This window comes from Pseudonaja textilis, chromosome 3, assembly GCF_049901715.1.
Source record: "Pseudonaja textilis isolate UNSWEBS1 chromosome 3, rPseTex1.2, whole genome shotgun sequence".
Taxonomy (NCBI): domain Eukaryota; kingdom Metazoa; phylum Chordata; class Lepidosauria; order Squamata; family Elapidae; genus Pseudonaja; species Pseudonaja textilis.
The window spans coordinates 186,413,604-186,438,226 of record NC_141992.1 but is presented as its reverse complement, the minus strand read 5'-3'; the positions used below and the strand labels follow the sequence as shown (position 1 = coordinate 186,438,226).

Here is a 24,623-nt window from a genome sequence, read left to right as displayed (position 1 = left end):
CTGTTCAGGGCAGGAATCCAGATGAAAGCATTCACTACTGAAGAATTTACACCAGGCCAAGGAAGTGATAGTTATTTTAGAGGTCGCCTCTCTTAAGGAGTTCCATTTAGTGCAACCACTTCTCCGTGGTGGCTCCCTTTTTGTGGAACATAATCTGCAAGGAGGTAAGATTGGCCTTGATACTCTTTGCAAAGGCCCTGAAGACATGGTTTTGTCAGTGAGCCTGAGATCCCAGGGTGATACGGAACCCATCAAGTGGTTTGCTTGACTGTTGTCACCACGGGGGTTGCAGTGGGTTATTGGGTTTTGTATTTGAGCCTTTACTTCTGTAAACTGTCTGGAGTCACCATGAGTTGGCCAGTCATATATATTTTCTTAATAAGTAAAAATCCATCAGAGAGCTCACAGCCTTGCTTGGTCTTTGGATCTATTGTTGATTTGTTTTTACATTCAGATTTCCCCCCGAACATTTGCCCAGAATCTGAGATGTTAAATAACTGAACTATAATAATGCCCTTGACTGTCTTTTCCCAAGATTAACACACTCAGTCTCTCTTCATAAGATTTTCCAGTCCCCTGATATCTTTGTTGCCCTTCTCTGCAACTGTCCGTTTTTCCTGAATCTTCATTAAACTGCAATGCACACACATGACTTAAAGCAGATTTGAATAATGCAGATTACAACTGAAAGAGTACTTTCCGTGATCTGGAAGCTATTCCATCAATGCAGTGTAAAATTGCATTTTGTCAGCCACATCACGTTGCTGATTTCTATTTTCAGCTTGTGATCAACTGTCCTTGAGACTTGGGATTGGTGGCTCAAAATGCTCCCAAATAGCTTAGTAGAGAACGGTGCTTCAATCAATTCTACAAGACCGGTGCAACTAGAGTCAACATGGAGTAGATCCAAATCAATTTTATTTCTCAAATGCTTCAATTATTCCCTGCAGTGGACTTGTAGGTATTTTTTCAGCCTCTTTTCTCAAGAGAGGGTTAAATTAAGGCCATTGGCTGGCAATTATCAGACATAGTAAGAACAAAGAAATGATTTGCCTGTTATAGTCACAAGGTAGTGCTTAATAAAGGCTCTTACTCATGTTGAACACTTATCTTTTCCCTGTAATGCACTAGGCAACTGTTCTCCTGTTTCACTTCTTGAAGTTCCTTGGAAACCCAGTGGACTCTGGGATCCAAGAGCACGGAGAAGCCACCCAGAAACAATCTGATCCCAAACCATCATCACTTTCATTCCACGTTAGGACCAAGGCCTGAGTCAAATGATGTATCAGGGCCTCCAGAATAACTCCAGGCTCCCTCTGGAGTCCAAGTAGGTCTGTCAAGAGTCAGAACAGATTGAAGGAATGGGTTCACCCTCTAAAATGGAGAACTCCAAGCAGACACAGAATGGTATGTCCATGGCAAAGGGCTATGTTAATCTCTCCCATATTCAAATCATGTCGCCGCTGCCTTGAGGCAAAACTAGACCCAATGTATGATAAGGGTCTCCTCTTTGAGCAGGGGTTTGGACTAGAACAGGGCTCTCCAAACTTGGCAACTTTAAGGACTTGTGGATTTCAACTCCCAGAATTCCCCAGCCAGTATGGCTGGCTGAGGAATTCTGGGAATTGAAGTCCCCAAGTCTTAGTTGCCAGGTTTGGAAACCTCAAAGATCTCTTCCAACTCATTATTCTGTTCTGTTCTGATGCGAGAATGACTGATGTGCTAGGACCTCAATGACTTGGACAAGTCTATGGTTGCCATGATGACTATGAACTCCTAAGCAATCTGTTTCGGGAACCAGAAAAAGCAGGTTGAAGACTCCAAGTATTTTTAAGTCTAGAAAACTCCACTACCAACCCAGCGACCAGAGGCTATGACAGAGAAGCAACTATGCAACAGACTGGAGTATTAGCAACCATCCCTATTGTCACTAGAGCCACAACAGGTTTGTTTTATCCGTTATGAGCAATGCAGTGTTCCAGAAAGCCACAAGAGTCCCTGGATGACAATAGTCATGCTTCTCCAGCACCTATCCAGCCGCTGCACTGATGCCATAGTTGAATTTATTTAAATGTAATGTAGGTGCAAGAGGATCCCCTGCCAATGCCCAACTAGGTCTCAGGTATACATGCCGTGACATTTACACTTGCCAGGATATGTGACAGTGAAATCATGGGTGGGAAGGCCTTAGTTCAAACAGACCAGGCATTCTGTAGGAGGAGCTAGAGACCAAAAGCCTTTGAAGGTCCAATAACCAGGCATAAAGGAAGAGTCTTGGCAGAGGATGAGATGGCTAGATAGCGTCATTGACACAATGAACATGAATTTGGGCAATATCTCGGATACAGGAGAGGACAGGGGAGACTGGCATACTATGGTCCATGGGTTTGTGAAGAATTAGACATGACTTAGCAATTGAACAACATTAAACAACTTGGGAACTGGAATGCTGACTAGAGTTAACTCATTAAAATCATCCTCCCCACAGGGAGCTGTTCCTAATCTCCTGCCATACCTTCCTTGCCTTATTGCCAGTGCAACACTTGCGACTTAACCCATCAAGCCCAACACATCAACTCTCATTAACTCATGCCAACCAGAGAGACCCGCCCAAACGCTAAGCCAACAGCCAATTAAAATGATGTTCATCAGGACACAAAGAGTCAAAATGACTGGCAACGGTATATATGAGTGTATATGTGGGTACTAATTGCCCCATATCTGATGAGAGGCAAATGATTTATGCCTAAGTTGTCACTTGAGTCAGGCAAGAACCTCAAAGTATTATGTGTTCTTGTTGGGAGCGAAATTGTTGAAGACTTATGATAAGTCAGCCATATTAGTTTTTTTGGTGACATCATGTGTAACATCATATGATGGTGCCTAATACCTAAAAAAAGTCACTAAGTCTTCTGAAGGAGGTTTATTGATCATTATGACTCTTATTAAAAACTATCCACTAGAGGAGAGAAAAGATACCAAAGAAACCAACAGCTTTGTTTTATTGAGAGTCTTGAAGTAAAGACTGACATCTAGTGACCGGCCACTGTATTAGTCCTAAGTCAGGTTTCCAGGATTTCTTGACAACAACAAAAATTCCTAATTGGAAATGTGAATTACAAGAGGGGACTTTTTAAATCATGTTTGGTGGACATTCAAAAAAGCTATTTTGGTTTCAAATACTTAATCTAGAAGATATTAAAGATTGATATGCAACTAAAACCAGAGATGTTTCTTTGGGGACTGATTGTGATTCTGAAAAAGTTGGAAAAAATCTCTGGGAACTATTTTTTTTATGTATAATTAACAGCAGTAAAACTTTCATATGCGTTATAGTGGAAAGATTTGACAATACCTATAATGAAGAATGGATGGTGAAGATGGTGGAACTTGCTAAGATGATAAAACTGAGAGTTTTGATTAAAGACATTCATTTTAATGCTCACTGGAAACACTTTTAGACTTTTTGCATGTGACAGAAATGAAATGAGATAATACTATATAGGTTTTGTGATTAGAAAACATTGTAGATGATATAAAAATGAATGTAACCTTAAAGTAAGGTTGAGTTTATTTATTTTTAAACCTGCTTTTATTTTTAATTAACTCAAGATGGTTAACATACCTAATATTCCCTCCTCCACTTTTCCCCACAACAATCCTATTGTCATGCCCCTGTCAGAATCTGATTCTGAGGGGGATGCCGAGCAGCAGACAGGGAGTGGGAGTGTGGCTCCATTGGCTGTGGAAGAAACTGGGGAAGGGCAAAGGCCAACTGGGCAGAGCAGGGGAGAGATACAGCAAGGCAGAGGGAATTCAGAGGAAGATCCAAGCCCACTCCCTCTTCATCTTAGGGCACACAGGGAGGAATGGAAAAGGGAGCAACATGAGTTGCATGGCTTATAGGGGAGGAAAGGGCCCTGATTCCCTTCATTAGCTGCAGCTGTGAACAGTGTTTAAAAAGGGAGTTTGTGCACAGCAACTTGTTGGAAACAAATCGTGTATTATCTTGTTTTGTCAAGGCTTATCTGGATTCCTGGTGTCTCAACTGTGTGTGTTTTGTTGGCCTTTGAAATCTGCAATTCCTTATCCTGCCCTGTCCAGTTAATTGTGTGGATTTTTATTTACAGTTTATATGTACTATATGTTTTCGGACTGAATTTCTTCCACTTAAAGACTGTTCTTGGGAGAGTTTTTTCTCCAGCTGAAGGTAACTGGACATTGGGGGCAAAGTTGGAGGTATTAAAGGGACTTTTCTTACTTATGTGACTGAGTTGCCTTTGTGCCATGTCCTAGGTCATCACACCTATGAGGTGGGTTGGCCTGAAAGAGAGTGACTGGCCCAAAGTCACCCAACCAGCTTTCAGGCCCAAGGCAGAACTAAAACTTATAGTCTCCTGGTTTCTAGCCACTAGACCAAACTGGCTCTCTTTAGCATCATACATATTCAAAAGTAAAGTTTTATTTTCTAAGTTTATTTTTATTTGCTGCAACACAGTTTAACATTATTCCAACTTTGACCATGGTAATATACAAATAACATGGCAAATCTATATACATACTTTAATTCTTCATTCTTCTTCATAGTTCTAACTGGCAAATTCTTGCACAAAATCAGAGAGTTTCAGCACAAAACCCCAGCCCGCATCTGCCTTCATACTAATAAAGTCATCCAGATTCATCTTGCAATCTTAAAAGAAAAAAAGAAGCAAGCATTGAAAGTTACTTAAGTTTTTTGAAGCAGAGAAAATATTGTCTGCTTTAGAGAAAAGAGGCTGCGCTTAGAAGTTTTCTTCTTCTAAGACTCATTTCCTGATGGCAAAGCTAACATTGCTCCATGAAGGAAATCGAGTCCTCCAGACTCTAGTTGACCTTTAAGCCACCATGACAGAAGTGGGATGAGCTTAAAGTTTGGAAGAAAATAGCTCAGGATAGATCCATATCTAAACTCTAGCAGAGTAAGGAAGGAACCGAGTAAAGAACTGGGTTGCTGAAACAACAAATATGAAATTAATAAGACTAAGAAAGTGCAGTACGTACTCTCTGAATTTGGTAATCTTCTGATTAGTGTTTCTCAGGCTGGCTGGGGAATTCTGGGAGTTGAAGTCCACACATCCTAAAGTTGCCATATTGAGAAACACTGTTCTGAATACAAAGCATTTGCTGCACCAAGTCTTGGAGAAAATCATGAGTCCCTATGAATCAAGCTCAATTTGGACACATTGCTCTACACTGGACAAACTCAACCAATTAAGCCTTGATAGAAACAAACCACACCTTATTCCAATGTTTAAACTCAGTATTAACAGGAGATCTACTGTTGTTTGGGTGTCTAAAATTAATATTTGTGATTTACCTGCAGTTTCAATACATGGATATAGGGGAGGAGTTTTCAGCCAGTTCCCACTAGCGTTTTTCATGTGCGATCGGTCGGAAGCAAAAGTCTTCAGATACATATCAGCTCGAACCAATCTGACTTTCCTAAGGAAGACAAACATTTGCAATAATTGATCAGAGTTGCCTTTCACAGAAAGCAGAAGGAAGACTGAGTTCCCACAAGCGTTTTTCAGTTACAGCTACATCAAGTATTAAATTGCTGTTCAGCTTCAGACGCACCTTATGTTAATTAACTACAAATGGCTGACATTTTACATTAAGTAGGAATATTTTACAGGTAAGTGTAAATTTAAGCCAAAAGTGAAGTACAAGGAATTCTATACATATGAAAGAAGCCCTTTGGATAAATTTGCTAACCCTGCCAAACTATAAAGTGCTTTGGTTGGTCCAGGCGTTGTGTCAATCCGCAAGCCACAGTTTATACCTACCCACAAGTCACAGTTTATACTACTGCATGGTGGCTAATGCAGTCAAGTTACAGGTGGTTCCTGCATATTATGGTGGTTAATTGAAAAGGCCTTGCTTTAATGATCCCACTCTCTTCTCTCCCCATAACAATTTTTAAATGAATATGAGGATTGTTAAATGGAGCAAAGGGTACCTCAGCGATGGGAGAGCCCCGAGACGCCTATACAAATATGGCAATGAATTTGCTGTGAGGCTGAAGCTGTAAGAAAGCTAACCCTGTATCAGCATGCAAGCTGGCTGGTCTCTCCTTGCTTGCCAGAGGTGAGTACTACAGCATCCCTGTGAGGATGGTATGGCCACCGTAACTTTGAAACTGGGTTGTAAGTAGCTTTGGGGGAGCCTGTGATTAACTTCAAAGAGTAGCTAAGCGGCCAGTTGTAAGTCAAGGACTACCTGTATGATTAAGTAAGCAATGGTCTTGATACAATTCTTACGCTACAGATTCAGTGGGACTTACTTCTAGGTTACAGATTGTAAGAGGTAACTAAATGCTATTGAAGAGAACTTAATATCTGTCATTGAGTGTTGTACCTTATGATTCTCGATGAATGTATCCTTTCTTTTTATGCACACTAAGAGCATATGCACCAAGACAAATTCCTTGTGTGTCTAATCACACTTGGCCAATAAAGAATTCATTCATTTAAATGCTATCGAAGAGAACTTATTTTGGAAACATAACTACATCATTTTATGTTCTGGATTTAAAGTAAAACAAAGGTTAAAAAAAATTGAGCTATTCATTTCATCGGATGCATTTTTGGCATTAGTGCAATAAGATTTTATTACTTCACATATACTCCATTAACAGATTAATAGAACTCTGCACCTCATATTTATTTTTATGATGATCATAGAGAGCTTTCCACTTCTTCAGGCTGATGCAATAACAATCTCAAATTATGAACTGAAATGTAACATGTCAGGCTAACTTTGGCACACCTGTCTTACTGCTATTAAAGCTATGGTGGGAATGTTTGTGATTGATATCCCCACCTTCGAAATTCAGCGTTGATAATGCTGTCCGATTTGAAAGCCTCTTCAACGTAAGTGCCAAAAGGGCATGGAAAAGGTAAGACAGTGTCAAGATCATAAATAAAGTTCTGGTCTCCGTTCGACACATGTAGCAAAATAACATGGTAATCCTGAAAAGATGGAGAATGAGAACCTGTGAGGATTACAGAGGAAGCTGGGGGGAAAAAACACTACATGTAAAAACCCAACTCAACAATATGTTATATAATTTATTCATTTTTAGTTTATTGGATTCCTTCACAGCTCTGGTATACAAGAATGCTAGCCAGCTGAATCATAGAATGGATTATTCTAAAGCAGGGGTCCCTAAACTTGACAACTTGTGGACTTCAACTCCCAGAATTCTCCAGCCAGCTGGTGGAGAATTCTGGGAATTGAAGTCCACAAGTCTTAAAGTTGCCACGTTTGGAGACCTCTGTTCTAAAGTGTTTAGCATGCATTATTTGAACATTTTGTCATTGTCCTGGTGCAAAGCAGCCCAGGATCTAAGCTAAAAAGTCAAATATAGCTAAAATATGTATGAGATTTAAGATTTCATGTCACCATTTGCACAGGAAAGCAAGGAAACCAAAAATGTCTGTTTCATTCAAATCAGTAAACTACAATTAATCATTTTAGAACTAACCAAGGTTATATCAATATCAAAACAAGGTTTAACAGCCTTTTGGTCTTGGTGATTTTTCTAATGCAAATAAACCAGGAAACACATTCCTAGTTTAATATATGCAGCTGGTTTATGGAATGAATTCCTATTTTAAAAAACCCATTCATAAGTCAGCACATTAAGCTACAATCTGATCACCCAAATAGAACAGCTGAAAATGACGGGACTTCAAATTGAACTCATCCAGAGGACATTGTTGTTCATCAGATGTATCTCCTGCCTTTCGTTTAGGACTTCAAGGTAGCATGCACAGTGTTCCTTCTTCCCATTTTCCCCCAAACAACCACCTTGTGATACAGGTTGGCTGAGCCAGAGTGATTGGCCCAGTCATCCAGTGAACTTCTATGGTTGAGTATAGACTAGATCAGGTCTCCAAACTTGGCAACTTTAAGACTTGTGGACTTCAACTCCCAGAATTCCTCAGCCAGCTATGCTGGGAGTTGAACTCCACAAGTCTTAAAGTTGCCAAGTTTGGGGACCCCTGGAGTAGACCTTGGTATCTCTACTCCTGGGTCCACCAATTTAAACCCCATACTGGCTGAAGAAACATTTTAAAATCACACTGGGTTACACTGGACTGAGCGCATTTCACTGATCTGGTTGTCATAGATACATTTAAAAAACAATTGCATGGTAGGGGCAGTGGGAAATGGGGCAAAGAAAATGTAGATTTATTCACCCAGATCACAGGCTGACCTTCACATCCTGCCTGCTGCTTCCAAAGTGGTACCTGCAGGTTACAAAGAACGTAAATTTAATGAAATTAAAGAAAGTAATTTAATGTCTAAGACTCCCATCATTTAATAGCTAATACATTTTCAACAAATGCTATGTAAATACCCAAGGGTATTTTTTGTGGCTGTAACATCTACTATACAAATTATTTTTCTGGCATCATAAGCTCAACAGTTTTCTCCCTTCAAAAACATGACAGTGAAATAAATGCCTATCCTTTTCTTATGTCCAGCATTCATTTCCCTACTGTTCCTTCTACAACTCCTCTCTGCCAGGTTCTGTTTTGTAAAATATGCATTGTTTGAACAGATTGCATTGTTCAGATAACACAGTAACAATAACAAAGGCACTCTTTTGCCTTTCAAAGATTTTGAAGGCCTTTCCCCAGCCATTTATTCTGCTACATTGGATTATATTTACATAGTTAGCTAAGTGAATGATTAACTAGGTAGAGTTCTTGGTTCTAGCAGTACACAAACACACTAGCTGGGTCAATAACTTCCACCTGGGGAAACACCAATAGCTCAACATGTGACCTATTGTCGCAAAACAGTATTGTCAAACATCAATGACCCTTCCCTATTGGCTAAGTCAGCAGCATCCTACAAAACTTGTGTGTTTGGGAACTGTGTTATGTGACTGCCAGACCTCTGTAGTGAGTTTTGCATTAGAGTAAATTACATTTATGGCTATTTTACACCGCCACCTCATTTCTTTGGAGGACTGAATGAATGACATGTGTACAACATGGCAGATCAGGAAAGATAATTTGACTCAAATTGTTCAGGTACAATTTGGGTTTAGAACTGTGACTCTCCAGCCCCAGTACTGACTAGGTTACTGTGTTCATACAATATGCTGCAGTGCTGGTTAAGTAGAGTACCTGAACTGTATCACTATGTCTGGATCAGGATTATAAATTGTAATTTACCTGTACTGCAGCCACAGCCCCACTTTTAAAACTGTTGGAATTTTAAGAACACAAGCTACAGTTGATAAAATAGAAATATAGGAAGATGTGTGTTTTATTATCCTTGTTGGATTGAGAAAGCATATCCACAACTACATTTTTATGACCACAACTGGAACAGAATTTCTGCTAAGCAGAATTTTTTTATTTTATTCATCTGTACCCTGTTTATTATTTTTACAAATAACTCAATGTGATGACCACATGCAACACACTTTCCTATTTTCCCACAACCCTGTGAAGTGAGCTGAGAGTATGTGACAAGGTCACCCATTTGGCTTTCACAGCTAAGACTGCACTGGAACTCGTGGTCTATGACTCTCTAGCCATCTAGCTTTAATTGTTAGACCAAAATGGCTCTTATTATGCTCTTAGAATTGTCAGCAATGGGATGACGGGAATCTAAAGCTTCATACAGCTTTTGATCCTAATATTTGAGGGAGTTTTTTTGTTTTTGCTCCACTGACACATCCCAACTCACCATCTTTCTGTCATTGGAAATGAAAACAGCATAAAATTCTTCTAAAGGGTATTGATTCTTGTTTCGGATATGTTCACAGAGTTTCCAGATATTTTCTTCACTATAGAGAAATAAAAACATACGCTCACATGCTTTCAAATTTCTGTGTTTTTCTGGATCTAAAATCTTAATTTTTCAAGGTTATTCTGCATTCCCACATTTTATTCAATTCAACCTCTCCTCTACATAATTGTACAAATGGTCATAAATTACCTGGAATCAGGATTTAATTCTGCCAGGGTATGTATACATTTTGTATACACATACCTTTTTACCAGAGATATCAAAGGGTATCTTTGAAGATGCCTAAACAGGCTCCTTGTTTTATATTACAGTGACTAACTGTAATATGTTGTGTTATTCTGCATCTATTTATCAGCATCTAATAAGTCAAAATGTTCTTTCAAAAATGCTTCCGGATTGTTTGGAGGGCTGGAGGAACTTTTGACAGACTGGCATCGGCTGTCCTATTAAGACTTTCTGGAACTATAACGGCGATCGCCGGGTTTTATAATAGGGGCACCCTTTCTTACCAATAGCAGCTCGTATAGACGCAAACGGAGCGAGAAGAGACGACTGGGTCATAGCCGGCCCGGACGGCCTCCGCCTCCGCCATTGAAGCCCGTTGATTTCTGGCCAAGGGAAAGGATTAAGAGGTACATTTCCCGAAGAAAGCCTGAACAAGAAGCCGCTCGTCTCTGGCATCGGAAAGCGGTTGAAGAAGCATCGCTCCACACATGCGGTTCCGAACGTCCTGGGGGGACGCGTTACAAAGAACGCCTTCCCCCGGAAACGCGGCTGCATTGCAAGGCTGCTCGACCCGTCCGAGCCAAAAGGAGACGAAGCAGTTAAGCGAGATTGTGACAACTCTAGTCTGCGTGTGCTTAGAATTATATTCTGTGCAGTTCGCCCCTAAAGGCGCCACCAAATCTTTTATTAGGGCAAAGACTTTCTTAGGCGAAGGCAGAAGCCGCAAATTAACGAAGTGCTTTATAGTTTTCGAGTTAGTTTCAGTTAAACTAATCAAAGAGAGAAGCAACCTGGAATTAAGGAGAAACTTCTTCCTAACAGTGGGGACAATTAACCAGTGGAACAACTTGCCTCTAGAAATAGTGGGTGCTCCATCACTGGATGTTTTAAAGAAGAGTTTAGACAGTCACTTATCTGAAATGATATAGGTTCTCCTGCTTAAGCAGGGGGCTGGACTACAAGACCTCCAAGGTCCCTTCCAGCTTTATTCTATTCTATGGAGCCCGATTTTCCCACCCTCTTCCCTCCCGTTTTACTGCAACGTTGTTTAGAAGTGCTCATTATAAGTAAAGGAGGGTCTGTTTCATCGTTATGTCTCTAGTCATGTGTCCGTGGCTAAAGTTACAAGCATAAACATCAGACTCTAAATCCGATACCTTCCATGTTGGAACTACAATTTGCAGTTTTTTGGGCTATTGGAAAGTCTGGAAATTGTCCCTCAGACACAAAGGTCGCTAAGTCGGAGACGTTTATTTTACTCTTGCCTAGGAATAAAGCCTCAGAAGTACTTCTAAATAGCATTTCATGGACAGCCAAGAAAATAAACCAATGAATTGATAAATAGTTCAACCAGAGTTCTCACTGGAGGCACAAATGACTAGGCTCCAATTATTTTTCTTGGGATACATTATGCAAAGATCCAGCTCTCTGGAAATGGATCTAACACTGGGAAAGATAGAAGAAAGTGAGATCCCTTGCTTTTTCATGCTTGCCAGCTTTTATCTTTATGTTCTATAGGTTTTATTATTTGATTGTTAGCCGCCCACAGTTGCTGAAAGTTGTACTACATACCGGTAATTTAATTCATCATCACCTTGGAAAACCAAATGGAAAAGGGCTTTTAATTTTCAGGAGAACCTAAAAAAATAAACGTGTAAAATACAACCCCAACAAAATATTTGCTGCTGTTATATTAGTGCATCATGTAAATAAGCCATGTGATTCTACCTTTTAAGTAGTTCTGCAGGGCTTTGCTTCTGTGTCTTTAACAACAGGCAGATATGTAGAAATCAAACAGGTGAAACCTTTTCCTGGCAGGAAGGTAAAGTAATTAGCCGAGTCCCGCCTGTTGCCTGAAAGAGAATAAAGGCTGTAGAGAAGTGTCAGCTTTCTGATAGGATTAAGAAAAACCGTTCACTTGGGAATCAACCTTCCTGCCTGACTCCACCAACGTCTCTTTAGTAAGAAAACATTTCCAATTATTTTTAATTGCTGTGGGAGGACTGCTTGGTTCGGGAATAAAATTAAGGGGATGCCACTTTGCTTAGTGTCCTGATTCTATACATTGTGCAAACCCCTGGATGCAATTTGGCTTTACTTGCCTCCATGGGAGCAGTAAGGAGATTTAGTAATCCCAGCAATCCAAACATCCCATGGTGGGACTATAAAGCTGTATATTTGGAGAGGAGTTAGTTTTTTTCTTTTAGCAGAAAATTAACTTTGATGGGCCACCTAGTCCAATTCAGTGCTGTGTGCCATTCCAATGTATTGCTAAGAAGCAAAATTATTTTGACTTTACAGGCCAATAGGAACTGACTGTGAAAAGAAGTGGGGCCTCCTTATACAGGAGTTGATCGTCCGGTTGATTACAATCTGAATTGTGCAATTGTGTAAAAGAATAGTAAAATGGTGGGCGATTCCTTGGGGGAAAGCTTCACGGGAGTGTTTTTAGAGGTAAAAGGAGGATTAAGTGATTTTATTTTTGCAGCTGATATTTTAACTGGCTGTGACCAAAGCAAGAACTTTTATTTTTTTCAGATGAAAGCTGTCTTGGCACCTTTCCTTTGCGGGAAAGGATTGTATTCCCTCCCTTCTGCTTCTGGAACAGCAGATGCAAAATTATATGGGAAATGCGATTCTTTTTCTTCCCAAAAAAGCCATTTTGGCGATAACGAGCAAAACCTTTACATGCTTAGTTCAAAATGCGCGTTGACAACCGCGCTTAAAAAGGCTTCTTCTGGTAATTGATATACTCAGATTAGTTTAGCGGGCAAGAGATTGCAGTGCATAGGCTTTGAAATATACGTTGGAGGGTGCCATCAGAATAGTGTTTTGTCCTTGCCCTTGCGAGTACATCACATCCAAGTGCAACTTTATATGGATTCCTAGAGGACGTATACATGTGAATTTTGGCGAGTTTCCAAGCATAGAGTGAGCTGGTTGTTGTTGAGATAGAAAACGCGCCTTTCTCAGGGAGCCGTGCAAGTTTTAAACGTTTTCTATTTGAGCGCCTCGCGGGCAGCAGCGGCAGCAAACCGCCGCGCGCCACAGCGCCGACCAATCAGAGCGAAGGAAAACAAGCCGCAATTCCAAGTTGCCACGCGCCAAAAAACTTTTAGTCGCAGGCCGCGCGCCGTCTCCTTCCGCGGCCGCGGCTCTATTTAACGGGAGGGAGAACTAGCGCCGAGACAGAAGTGATCTCGCCGAGTGTAACCTCGTCAGCAGTGGCCGTCCCAGGCCTCTGAATCGGGACGGATCGCTGAGCAGCGGCTTGGATGAAAATTAACCCCGCCGGAAAGAAGGACGGAGCGGCGGAAGGATCCGAGGACGGTTGGTGACGAGATGGCGCTCGGGCTTGTGGCGCCAGAATTCAGAGGCGGTTGAGGGGAGACGAACGCGATGGTGGTCCTCCGTAGCGGTTCGGGCGGCTCTGGCCGCCCCGAACCTCATAGCAGAGGCGGGACCTCTTCGAGATCCCCGCAGTCTCTCTACGAAACGATGGAATCGAGTTCGGAGTTTCTCACTTTGAGCATCCCGACTTCGTCTCGCAGGAAACGCTCGGTGGGAAACCAGTCCCTCGGAGCGCCCACCGGGGATCCACCCGCCGATCGGAAAGCCCGGACGGTGAGTTTGGAGAGGGGAGAACGAAACAGGAACGAGCGCGGGGTTCAAAATACAGGCCGGCGGATCCCCGGGGTGAGGTAGGGATCAGTCCTGCGGTTGAGGAGTTTATTGGGTACAAAAATGGATATATAAAGAAAAGAGTATGCAGCTTTGTCTCACGCTTGGCCCATCTGGTGCCAGTCGGTTTGTCCATCTTCTGATCTGTAGACAGGTTTCCATGAGGATAATTGGAATCCATTTCCATTTTCCTGAGCACCTTCCACAGTTAGTTTAACGTGATCAGTATAATCAGAGGCCTTTGGGCAAAACTCACAATGACTTAATTTGGGCGTTCTTTGGCTTTTTCTCCTTTGCCGTAATGCCTTTTCTAACATCTGGTTGAACATCTGGCATCTTCCTTTCCAGTTTCACCAGCCTTTGGATGGTCCCAAAGCATTTTGCTAGCTTGTGGAATTAAGGATATTGTAACCTTTATTTATGGCTTTTTTTTTTTGGAGGGGGTGTGTGATATTGATAGGTGGAACGTCGACCTCTTTCAGGTAGACCAGTTCTGGAAATCCTACCCATAAGGAAGACTAGAATTATATTTTATTGGCACAGATTGTAATAACAGAATCCTGCAGGTCTGATTGTGATGTCCAACTTCTTATATTGGGATGAATCAGGGAGCTTCTAAATATCTCCTTTCTCTGGACTTAAAAAAAAAAATATTTTGGCCCCTTTGTTTAATGTTTAATATTTCCATCAAGGTCATTTTTTTCTTACTCCTTATAACTGACCTTCCAATTTCTTAGCCACTGTGATGTTCTCCATATTAGCTGGCATTACTTGGTTAGAACTTTTACTAACTTTTCTATTGCTAACTTTATTTTTGTAACTATTCCATTCACTCTCATACTCTTCCAACTTGGTAATAGCTGAAGTGGTGATCCCAGCTTAGAAGCCTTTTTGATTCGGTTTTGTTTTAAACGAAGTACTTCTGCTGGATATAAAAAAGAAAGAAAAGGAATCCTATATTTGTGTTAGGCTACAGAAGTACTGGATTGTAACTTCTTTATTTGAAGAATTTTTCATCAAAAATTTAGGTTTGAAAAGGAGTGGTGGTTAATCTGCCTCCCAACTACAATTGAGCTACATTTATATGGTTGCATAAATCACTAAAGAGCCTTTAGTCATGTAAATTGGGGTTTTATCGGGTACACAGATCTTAGCTTGTTTACCTAACAAGAGAATAGCCTCTATATACACTGGATTGGTATGTTGAAAACTTTATTGTTCCATCAGGGAATTTGTGATAATCATTTTTTAAAATGAAAATTTTTTATCAGGAAGTGCTAAACAAGCAGCCAACATAATTTGGTTAGCCAAAAAATACAGCAGCCAGTTATTTCAGCTAATTAATCTTATTGTGATGGGTAATTGCATATAATAGAATTTGATATATTGGCTTATAAAACATCCCACAGGAGTAACACACTAAACATTTAACTGTTTTATAGCTTTTAACTGTCACACACCCACTTTTCCTCACGCATAAAGATATACATCAATTCATGGAAGTAGTAAAATAGCCTCCTATTTTAATCTGGAGAAGAGAGGTTGATTTCTGATCTCTACAATTTTATAATAAATGTTTTAGGTTGCAATTTTGTACACACTATATTGAAAGTAAAACTCCCTAGCCCTACAAGGTTACACTGTTTTTAGACTGCCAAAAATATGTTACTTGCAGTATCTGCTTTGCAGTTTGATGTTAAAACATTCAAGTAACAATGATAGAAAAACAATCAAATGTTCACCTCTAGGAAAAATGAAATCAACTTAAAGCATTGTGATTAAACATCTTCATTTTCAGCAACTTATAGTATGACTCTTAAATAAAGTTAATTTGAAATTGACAATGTTTTGGACATGTGAAAATTTGAAGAAGCTCATGAACAGATTTAAATTAATATATATGCAATGGTACTGTAGAAAGTCAGCACCTACCCCCAGAAGAATGAAACATTTGGGAAGTATTAAAAGGCAGAATATTATATTTCCCTAAAGAAGAAATATGTTCTTAAAGCAGACTCAGTCTTTCTTAATAGGCCCCAAGAAGAAACTGAGGAGGCCACCTTTAGAAATGCAGATTCGGTAATCCATTCAGAAAGACTGGGTCAAGACTGAAACTCAGATAAGCAACACAAAAAAAAGGTTGACAAAATTAGCTCAGACAAGAACCTAGAATTTGCATTTCCTCTTTTGCCTATAGAGTCAGCTATGACCCCATAGGAATCTGACAACAGCCAATAGAATATAGGACAGGAACAAGAAGCTCAAATACAAAACCCAAAGAAAGTATAAAAACCCACCCACTTTCAACTCCATTTGGTCAGCTGCCCAGAATCACATGTGGTTCTTCATCAATAAACCATCTTTCCAATCAGCCTCCATGTTTCCAGTGTCTCCCAGCTTGGCACTGAACCAAATGGATTTTTCTTCTAACAGTACATTTAAAATTAAGCACAGAATGTAATTGGGAAACTAATTTTTAAAAATACTCATACAATTAACAGATATGTTAATTTCTGATTTTTAATACACTTTTCTATTGTAGAGAATATTCCAACGTATTTTATTTCTAAAATTATTAAAATATATGTCCCAGTCTGCTATCTGCCTTTAAGAAGAGATTATTTCAGAAAACTAAGTAATCTACAAATTCTTGTTCTGAGTAGCAGGACTGAAGAGTACCTGTTCTACATATAAAATAAACTATGTTTATTAAATAGGTGTCAGAATGATTGGATAATTAACAATTCAAATAAAAAAGTGAATTACAAACATAAAATAAGTTGTCTCAGATAATGTGTTACATACATGTGATAGAGGGTTGCCAAATGTTCTGCAAGAATATGGAACTGAAGGTTCTACACTGATTACCGAACTTGCTTTTAATGAATCATTTTTACCTGTTCTGAGCCATCTGTTCTGATGCAATAAGAACTGTATATGGTAAATCATGCATAAATGGAATTCTTAGCAATTGATTCCTTATTCAACAGGTCATAAGACAGGAATATAAATTTTCTCCTTAATTAATTTTTGGATAATATAAGAATACCAGAGGTATATTAGTTGGAGTTGTGAAAATATATATATACACACACACACACACACACACACACACCTACATACACACACACACACACAACTTAATTTTGTTTTTGTCTTTTAAAACTTAAGCAGCTCAAGACATGGTCACTTGAGAGATCACTTCTCTTGCTATCTTTACTTTTTTTAATAACTATTAAATCAGTATTAATGTGCATAAATATTTCAAATAAAGTTGTTACACATCAGAATTAGAACATAATTAACTGTTCTTAATTATCCTTATTGTACTGCTTCAGGAGTTCTCTTCAGACAAAGAATGCAGGCATTTCACAAGGCAGCACACCTTAAGATCTATGAGGAAAAATAATCCGCATTATTCAAGTCCTAGCTTTGACAAAAAGATGTCAACACTGATTGAGAATGGGATTAACAGGAAACACTTTACAAGGTATTTTTTTCTTTTATAGATCACATGGTAAAATTATGTTGTACTTGGATCTTTTAGAGCACTGCAGTGTTATAGGGCTTGGAAATAATTTTCTGATTAAAAACCTACTTATTTTCTAAGAACAGCTTATAGAACAAAATAAATAAATAAAAAATAGTACATTCCAAAAAGTGTTTATAGTAACTAAGAAAAGCACAAATGTTTTTAAAAGGTATTTGGAAGATTAGCAAATTAAAAAGATACTTTATATTTTATCTTTTACAATACTGTTAGAACATTTTAATTTAGTTGTATCCTTTGAAAAATCACCTTTGCTGCATTTCTTTTCTTTTTCTTTTTTTCAAATTGGAAGACCATGTTCTACAATACAGCTGTAATTCAGTGAAAACTAAAACTACATAACCAGTTTTCAGTAAGATGTTTTTTGCTTTTGAATAAACAAAAACTCCAAAACCAGAAAAACTCTGAAAAAACAGAATTTAAAAAATACAGATAGTAGAGGCAAGGCAACAAAGTAAATGAAAACTGGAATAATATAATCATAGTAAGTAAGGAAGTATATAGAAACTCAAACAGCACAAACCATTTTAAGTCCCCTTGATTCTTCTGATACTAAATCTTACTCTAGTACTGACCCAAATGAAAGCTATAAATTGGACGTCAAACTGATAAAATCTTGATATTTTTGCTTGTGTGCAGACAACTGGCTAGAATGCAGGCAGGTGGAAAGAATGAAGATGGTGAAGAAGGTAAATCTAGTAAAATACACGTTCTGTTGGTTGTGGATAGGCTGCAGAGGTTCCAATACATTGACTGAAATTTCTGATTCAGAGAATTATCTATTACAAAGCATCCTTGGCAGTGGTATTCCACTGGTTCTGCCAAGCCAGTAGCAGTGATGAGCAGCAGAGACTGAACCGGTTCTCCACTGCTCTGCTGTTGGGCCCACCCGCCCGCTTGGGCTCCCATACTCATCTTTATCCCCTGCTTTTGAAGCTGAAGCGACTGGGTGAATGCAGGCTTGCAGGAGGTGAGTTGGAACGCCTCTGCACCTGCGCAAAGTGTGCAAAGTGCGCCCACCAAGCCACACCCATCGAACCTGTGGTAAAAATATTTAAATCCCACCACTGATTCTTGGGTTTGCTTTTACAAAGGTGGCCTTGGTGGCTGGAGGTTTGAAATACGCAAAACATTTTATTTCTGCCAAACCGTGTTCAAACTGGGGGTGGTGGTGGTGCACAATTCCAGTATTTTAGTTTGTATAAAATATAGAGGTTGATTGTTTTTCCCCAGGCAGAAGTTGGGTGGCAAAAGGGATAGGAAAGGAAGAAAGATTGGAGACATGGTGTGATAGCAGTGTCTGAAAGAGGGAAGGATGTGTCCCCCCAGCATTGCAGAGTAGAGATAAGGAATGTTTATACTTCAACCTTGTCACTCCTTGCTTAGCTGGGTGTTGTTTCAACTGAAATCTGGAAATTAGTCAAAACCTCTTGAGATTTGCTTGTGCCAAAATGTAGCTTCAAAGATTTTAATGAATTTATCGGTACATTGGTTAGTAATCAGTCTACATGCTATTCATATTTTTTCTTTTTTGTCCTCTCACATATCTTACTATGTATTATTTTCAGCCTCTTGTACCAAAGCCTATACCTTAGAACAGTGTTTTTTAGAACAGTGATCAAAAAATCCCCGAGTCCCTCCACACCATCAAGGAGGTTCACAATATCAACATTATTTGCCGAGTATCGAAAATTTAAAATAATTCTTCTCATTTTTATTTGATAATAAAAGGGTTTTTTAAATAAACACTTTGTTAATGTTTAATTAGTTATTTTCCATGGTTCAATATATACAAATGGGTGCATTTTAATTTTGTAATTAACTAAAAGTAATTATGCGAATTAGTTTCTGAAAAGGAATTAAGATGTTTCAGAGAAGCTGCACAGCAAATGGCCATAGTGGTAGGGATAATTAATTTTGTGGAATAGAAACAGTTAATGTGGAGATGTGCAGCTAAAACTGAAAAGTAGATTAAAAAATCATAAGGGTGGAATGTATATATGTCTATTCCTACCTGGACTCCCATTCACGTAGTGTCAAGCTCTCAAGGTTTTCTGATTTCCTACCACCACGGCGACCTTTAGTGCCTTGCGCTATGCCATTCAACAAAAATTTGTTGCAATTGGGATAAGTCAGCTTTGTGAAAAGTTGACTGGAAGTGTGCAGTAGAAAAAAAGACTGGAAAAGAAAACTTATTTTAGATACAAAGTTAACTTCATTATTGTGATAAATAACAAAGTATTTTTGTTTCCATTGAGAAAGTTACCCTTAAACTGAAATGGTACTAATTTTATATGGATGAGATATGTGGGTGGGGAATGCTTGTCAAATGTACAGGCAATTCAGATATTCTGGGGAACTGTATTCTTGAAGACATAAACACAATTTTAAAAAGATCTCAACCTGAAGATTAAAAGTGAAGCAAAATTTAATTGAGATGATCCTTAATTTAGGAAGCAAGCTGAGTGCAGCAAAGGAAAATTCTTTATTTTCCCGTAGGAGCTGTAGTTCCCGTAACCAGATCCCTGAAAAAAGGAGTAGATGGGAAGCCTGAAGAACATGTTGCAGAAGAAAATGGCGATGTTGAAGTCCGTCGCAGTTGCAGAATTAGACGAAGTCGCTATAGTACTATGAACCAGTCAGTTCTGTTTGACAGACTAATTACAAAGTAAGGTGGTTTTATCTTTTTATTTCTTCCATAATTGATTGGCCCTTCTATAAAAAATAGGAAGCTCTTGTTGATTAATGGCTCTTCCTTTTTGTATATTGGAAGTGGCAAGCATTTTGGAAGGCCACAAACTGAAGAGTCATATCACATGGAAGGGCAGAGTTCTGCTTCCAGGGGCAGTTTTTTGCTTCTTAAACAGACACTTTTAAGAACTAAATACAGGCAGTCTTCAACTTACAACAGTTCATTTAGTGACTGTTCAACTGTGTCCATTACATTGAAAAAAGTGACTTATGACTGTTTTTCATACTTATGACCATTGCAGCATATTTCCATGGTCATGTGACCAAAATTCAGCCGCTTGGGAGTTGCTTCATATTTATGATGGTTACAGAATCCTGAGATCATGTGATCCTTTTTTTGTGATCTGACAAGCAAAGGCAATGGTGAAGCCAGATTCACTTAACGACTGCAGTGCTTCACTTAATAATTGTGGCAAAAAAGGTCATAAGATGGGGCAGCATTCACTTAACTGTCATTTAGAAACATATTTTGGGCTCAGTTATGGTTGTAAGTGTAGGACTACCTGTGGTGTGGTGCCTATGTACATCGTTCTTTTTTCACAAGGTATTTTGTTTGTAGTAGATCCTTACACCATCTAACTCAAATAAGCTTCTAATAAAATCAAAATAGGATGTTGGAATGCTACATAGCAAACACCAATAGTTGCTTTGCTAATTTGAGCATGGAATATTCTGGATACCTCTAGAATATTCCCCCGTTACCCACTGATTGTTTTTTCTGGGAGTAGTTTGGCACTTTTCTGAACTAAGTTCTCTGACTAGAATTAGTTGGAGATGTCTGGCAAGTGGCTTTAAAATGTCCCTGAGTTTTGCAGATCCACATTATTTGTTTTCTGGTAAATGAGTGCTTATGATTAACCATACCTGCCATGATAATCATTCTCTCAGAGTACCTACCATATACTCTCAAAATTCCAAATACATTGAAAAGTATTACATATACATACATTACAATTTTAGTTTTTCTTTTTCCACTCCAAAATGGCAGGAAATTTTGTATTTGGTGTTTTTATAACAGAAGGAATTCCAAGAGTAAGGAAAAGGGCAAACTTTCTGGAATGGGCAGCATGAAAATGAACAAAGAAACAAACAAGCAAGTAGTGCCATTATTGCTTGTCTGTTGATATACACAGGATTGGATCTGCATTTATCAATAGTTCTAGCTTTCTATGAACTGAAGGTAGAATATCGTGGCATTATTTGTTTAACTGATTCTTTGTTAATATTTTGTTTAATTATATGTTGCAAACTTTGTCAGCACTGCAGAAGCTGTACTACAAAAAATGGATGATATGAAGAAGATGCGCCGTAGACGAATGATGGAAGACCTTGGGGTGTTCAATGGTAGAGAAGGAGTAAGTGTACATTCATTATTGTGGAGGTACCAATATTTTTGCTTTTGCTTTGATAGTTTGAACATAACCTGAGCAAATTCTATGTAATTCTAAGATGCACTTTATAACTGCAGGATATATATATATATTTCCAAATCATTAAACTAGAAGTGCTTTGGAAGTGGCTGTGAGCTATCTCTGCATCCTCAAAGTAGATCAGGCCAAGGCCAAAGACACGTGCAAGTAACCAGTAGTGGCTTCAGAAGCAGTTGCGCAAAATAAATGCAGCTCAGAAAAATGTGTATCTGTATATTATGAAACATCTTTTTGAACAGATTGGCACAGTCCAATAATTGTACTGATTCCATTTACCGTATCCTGAAATTGACACAGAAGCCTCATGTAATGGTGGGTTACTTGAATGAGATCTTATGCTATTTCCAGGGAAACCTTGATATATACTCCAGAGGGAAACCTGCTATCCAAAGGACTGATGAAGAAACCTCTGACAATCAAGATGGAAGTGCAGGTTATTGTGCTGCTTTTACATTTTAGAACTGTGCTGTTACATATGAAAAATTAAAGTGCAGGTAAAGAGTGAGGAATATACTTACGGGTAAATGAATAAAAGATGTTTTCATTAAAATGTTCTGAGAAGTGTTTGGTTAGCTTCTATAGGAACATCTAAAAGAATAGGTTTTGTTCCTGTCATTACAGCTAGTCTTATTGAATTGATTATTCAGAGTTTTCAGGTCAATCCCTGGTGGTCCTCTCAGGATCCACTAAAAGTCTTACTATATTTCACTTTTGCATGTGTGCCTACAACTATTTTCAAGACAGTTTCGACTCCTGGCAACTGCCTGGACCTGGTCTCTGCAGCTGTTGAATGGTATTTTCAGTGGTGGGAGGCAACATTTTCAGAAGTGGTTCTTCCAAAGGTTGAAATTATCTGTGTTTCCTTCAGATCATTATTAAAACTTTGAAGTAGCTTCAATTTGGACTTGGTTTGATTTGGACATTGAAAGCTAACTTTTCCCTAGCAAAACATAAAACTGACAATGTGTATGTTCCTAGCTGAAATAAAACTACAAGTAGCAATTATAAAATTTGTTATAGGTTCAGAACCTTTATTAAAGTTAGAGCAATTTATTTTCTTTGATTAGAATCTTCAGAAGAAGTTGAGGACCATGAAGATGAAGATGGAGAAGAAAACCAAAAGCGCTATGATCTCCGACAGAGAAAAACTGTTGTACATTATCAATCCTCACCGGAAAGTAAGTTTCTTTTATACCATTCTTGGAAGACTCATTTGTTTATTATAAATTTTCAAATTTCCAAGATTGAAATATCTATTTAATGTATGTTGATATCGAGCCAAATTCCTCATAAACCATTCTAAGTTGAAGGCAAAAAGGCATTTTATTCCATGTTATTCTAAGGTCCATGATTAGTTTTTTATTTTAATTGTTTTTCTTATTGAAACTTCAAAAAATCATTAGTCAATAAATCAGCAGTGATAGATTTATTCCTTCTCTGCTTGGAATTAAAGAGGAGGGAGTTGGTTAAGCACATACTCAAAGACTGAAAAAAATTCAATTTCTTTAGTAAATTCTGCAGCTTTATCATTTTTTGGAAGTTAGAGCTTGTGACTTGTAATGTTATATTGTTCCTGTGTGGTATGCTTTTTTCCCATGGAAGATTTCCAAGGGCAAAACCATAATATACCTGTGGATTTCATAAACTTTACTGGGCTTTGTGTAGGCCTGATTAAATGCAGAACTGTACGTTGTGCAACCATGTTAATTAGAAAGATGCTTCAAGCCTTTAATCAGAAACGTTCGGTTTTGTTTTTATAACCTTGATCATGGCAGCTGAAATTAACTCATTTGGCTCTTTGTTTGGCCCTGTTCTATAATTGTACAGACTAGCCAGATTGCTAGAATCCATTTAATTGTTGCTTGTATTGCTAGGTTGGGAGTTTTAAAAAACATTCTAAGTTATTTTTAAATTTGGTTCATATGTCCTCTATTTGTGGTTGTGAATATATTTCTTGGAAAAGTTCCTTTGTGCCATAAATCTGTTTTTGTTTTGCTTTTTTGAGGGGGCAGGGCTGCCATCTTAACATTTCATGCAGTTGTACATCTTTATTGTGTAACTTTTCAGCCAGTGTTGCCTGGGTTTATTTTCTGATTGTCTTTCAGGAGCAAAGTTAATAAATGAACTTTGTACAAGTTAAAATTAGTTTTTTTTTGTAAACAAATGATTTGCTACTGGCTTTCTGATTCTCTTATCGTAGAAGCAAGAATATTAACCTATTTTTTAAAAATGTTTGATATTGTTAACAGAGCCCAGGCATCAGAAGAAGCCTAAATTATTTTATGATGATGCAGCCTCTCCAGTAGGACGAGGTTTCCCTTTTAGTCCTACAGGACCACGGAGCCCTTTCTGTAAAAAGATAAATAGGTATGTTTTTACGTTTGCAAGTGATACAATAGTAGCAATGCTTCAGATGCTGCTTGTACCCCATAATGATTAATTTAGTAAAAGTTTATTATAGAATAAACTTTACTGTCTGATCTCGCGGCCATGGGGACACTGCAGTGGTTGTACGCCACTTTTTTCAGTGCCATTGTAACTTTATATGGTTGCTAAAAATGATTGAAAATTGAGGACTATATGTATTTGTAAGTACAAATACCAGTCAGTATAAACTAGGAAGAAATATACTGGCTTTGTGTTAATCTTGAAGGTAGTAACTTGTAAATTTTTCAAGATTTTTGTCTCCTTATTCAGCTCCATTGTAATGGAATGGTTGCTAAGTGAGAACTACATGTAAGTCCTCATAATGTTGTTTTCAAGAGAGATTTGATAACTTGATTTACACATTATGTAGAGTCAAATATCAGTTTATTAATATAAATTAAAATTATGCTTTGCTTGTCAGTCTATGTTTGTTGGAGTGACTAACCATAACTATGTATCCAGCCAATAATTCATGGAGGAAATTCATTGTGGATTTTACTATACCACCTCCTTATTCTTCCACCCTTTTTCTACTCAACCACTCATGTCTACACTCATATTCAGCATATATTTACGAATACATTAATATTTCAACAACATGCATTTTCATACTTATTTTTTTAAAAAAATAGGCGAAAGCATGCAATTCATAATAGCGATTCCACAACTTCGTCTTCATCTGATGATGAAGAACGCTTTGAGAGACGTAGGAAAAGAAGTCGCAACAAAGCACTGAGCAGGTAATT

General features: G+C 38.4%; 2 protein-coding genes across 4 annotated transcripts in view; one reads left to right on the top strand and one right to left on the bottom strand.

Annotated features, from left to right (window-relative positions):
• Positions 1 to 4,459: 4,459 nt before the first annotated feature.
• Positions 4,460 to 10,530, bottom strand: NTAQ1 (N-terminal glutamine amidase 1). Of its 2 annotated transcripts, none has more exons than XM_026703627.2 (6): positions 10,323 to 10,530; positions 9,751 to 9,850; positions 8,244 to 8,294; positions 6,862 to 7,010; positions 5,357 to 5,481; positions 4,460 to 4,690 (listed from the first exon to the last, which is right to left on the bottom strand). In XM_026703627.2, the coding sequence occupies exons 1-6, from the start codon at positions 10,403 to 10,405 to the stop codon at positions 4,590 to 4,592; spliced, it is 609 nt and encodes a 202-aa protein (XP_026559412.2). In that variant the 5' UTR covers positions 10,406 to 10,530; the 3' UTR covers positions 4,460 to 4,589. The 2 variants fall into 2 exon arrangements, with proteins under 2 accessions (XP_026559412.2, XP_087787806.1); XM_087931680.1 differs by having other exon boundaries at positions 6,862 to 7,054; positions 8,261 to 8,294.
• A 2,563-nt stretch (positions 10,531 to 13,093) lies between these two features.
• Positions 13,094 to 24,623, top strand: part of ATAD2 (ATPase family AAA domain containing 2) — a 35,407-nt gene continuing 23,877 nt past the window's right edge. For both annotated transcript variants that reach the window (XM_087931678.1, XM_087931677.1), the window contains exons 1-9: positions 13,094 to 13,662; positions 17,058 to 17,209; positions 17,909 to 17,958; positions 19,769 to 19,937; positions 21,279 to 21,375; positions 21,799 to 21,883; positions 22,518 to 22,628; positions 23,700 to 23,817; positions 24,510 to 24,617. In XM_087931678.1, the coding sequence (XP_087787804.1) occupies positions 13,438 to 13,662; positions 17,058 to 17,209; positions 17,909 to 17,958; positions 19,769 to 19,937; positions 21,279 to 21,375; positions 21,799 to 21,883; positions 22,518 to 22,628; positions 23,700 to 23,817; positions 24,510 to 24,617 (1,115 nt within the window). In that variant the 5' untranslated portion in view covers positions 13,094 to 13,437. The remainder of the gene's footprint in view (positions 13,663 to 17,057; positions 17,210 to 17,908; positions 17,959 to 19,768; positions 19,938 to 21,278; positions 21,376 to 21,798; positions 21,884 to 22,517; positions 22,629 to 23,699; positions 23,818 to 24,509; positions 24,618 to 24,623) is intronic.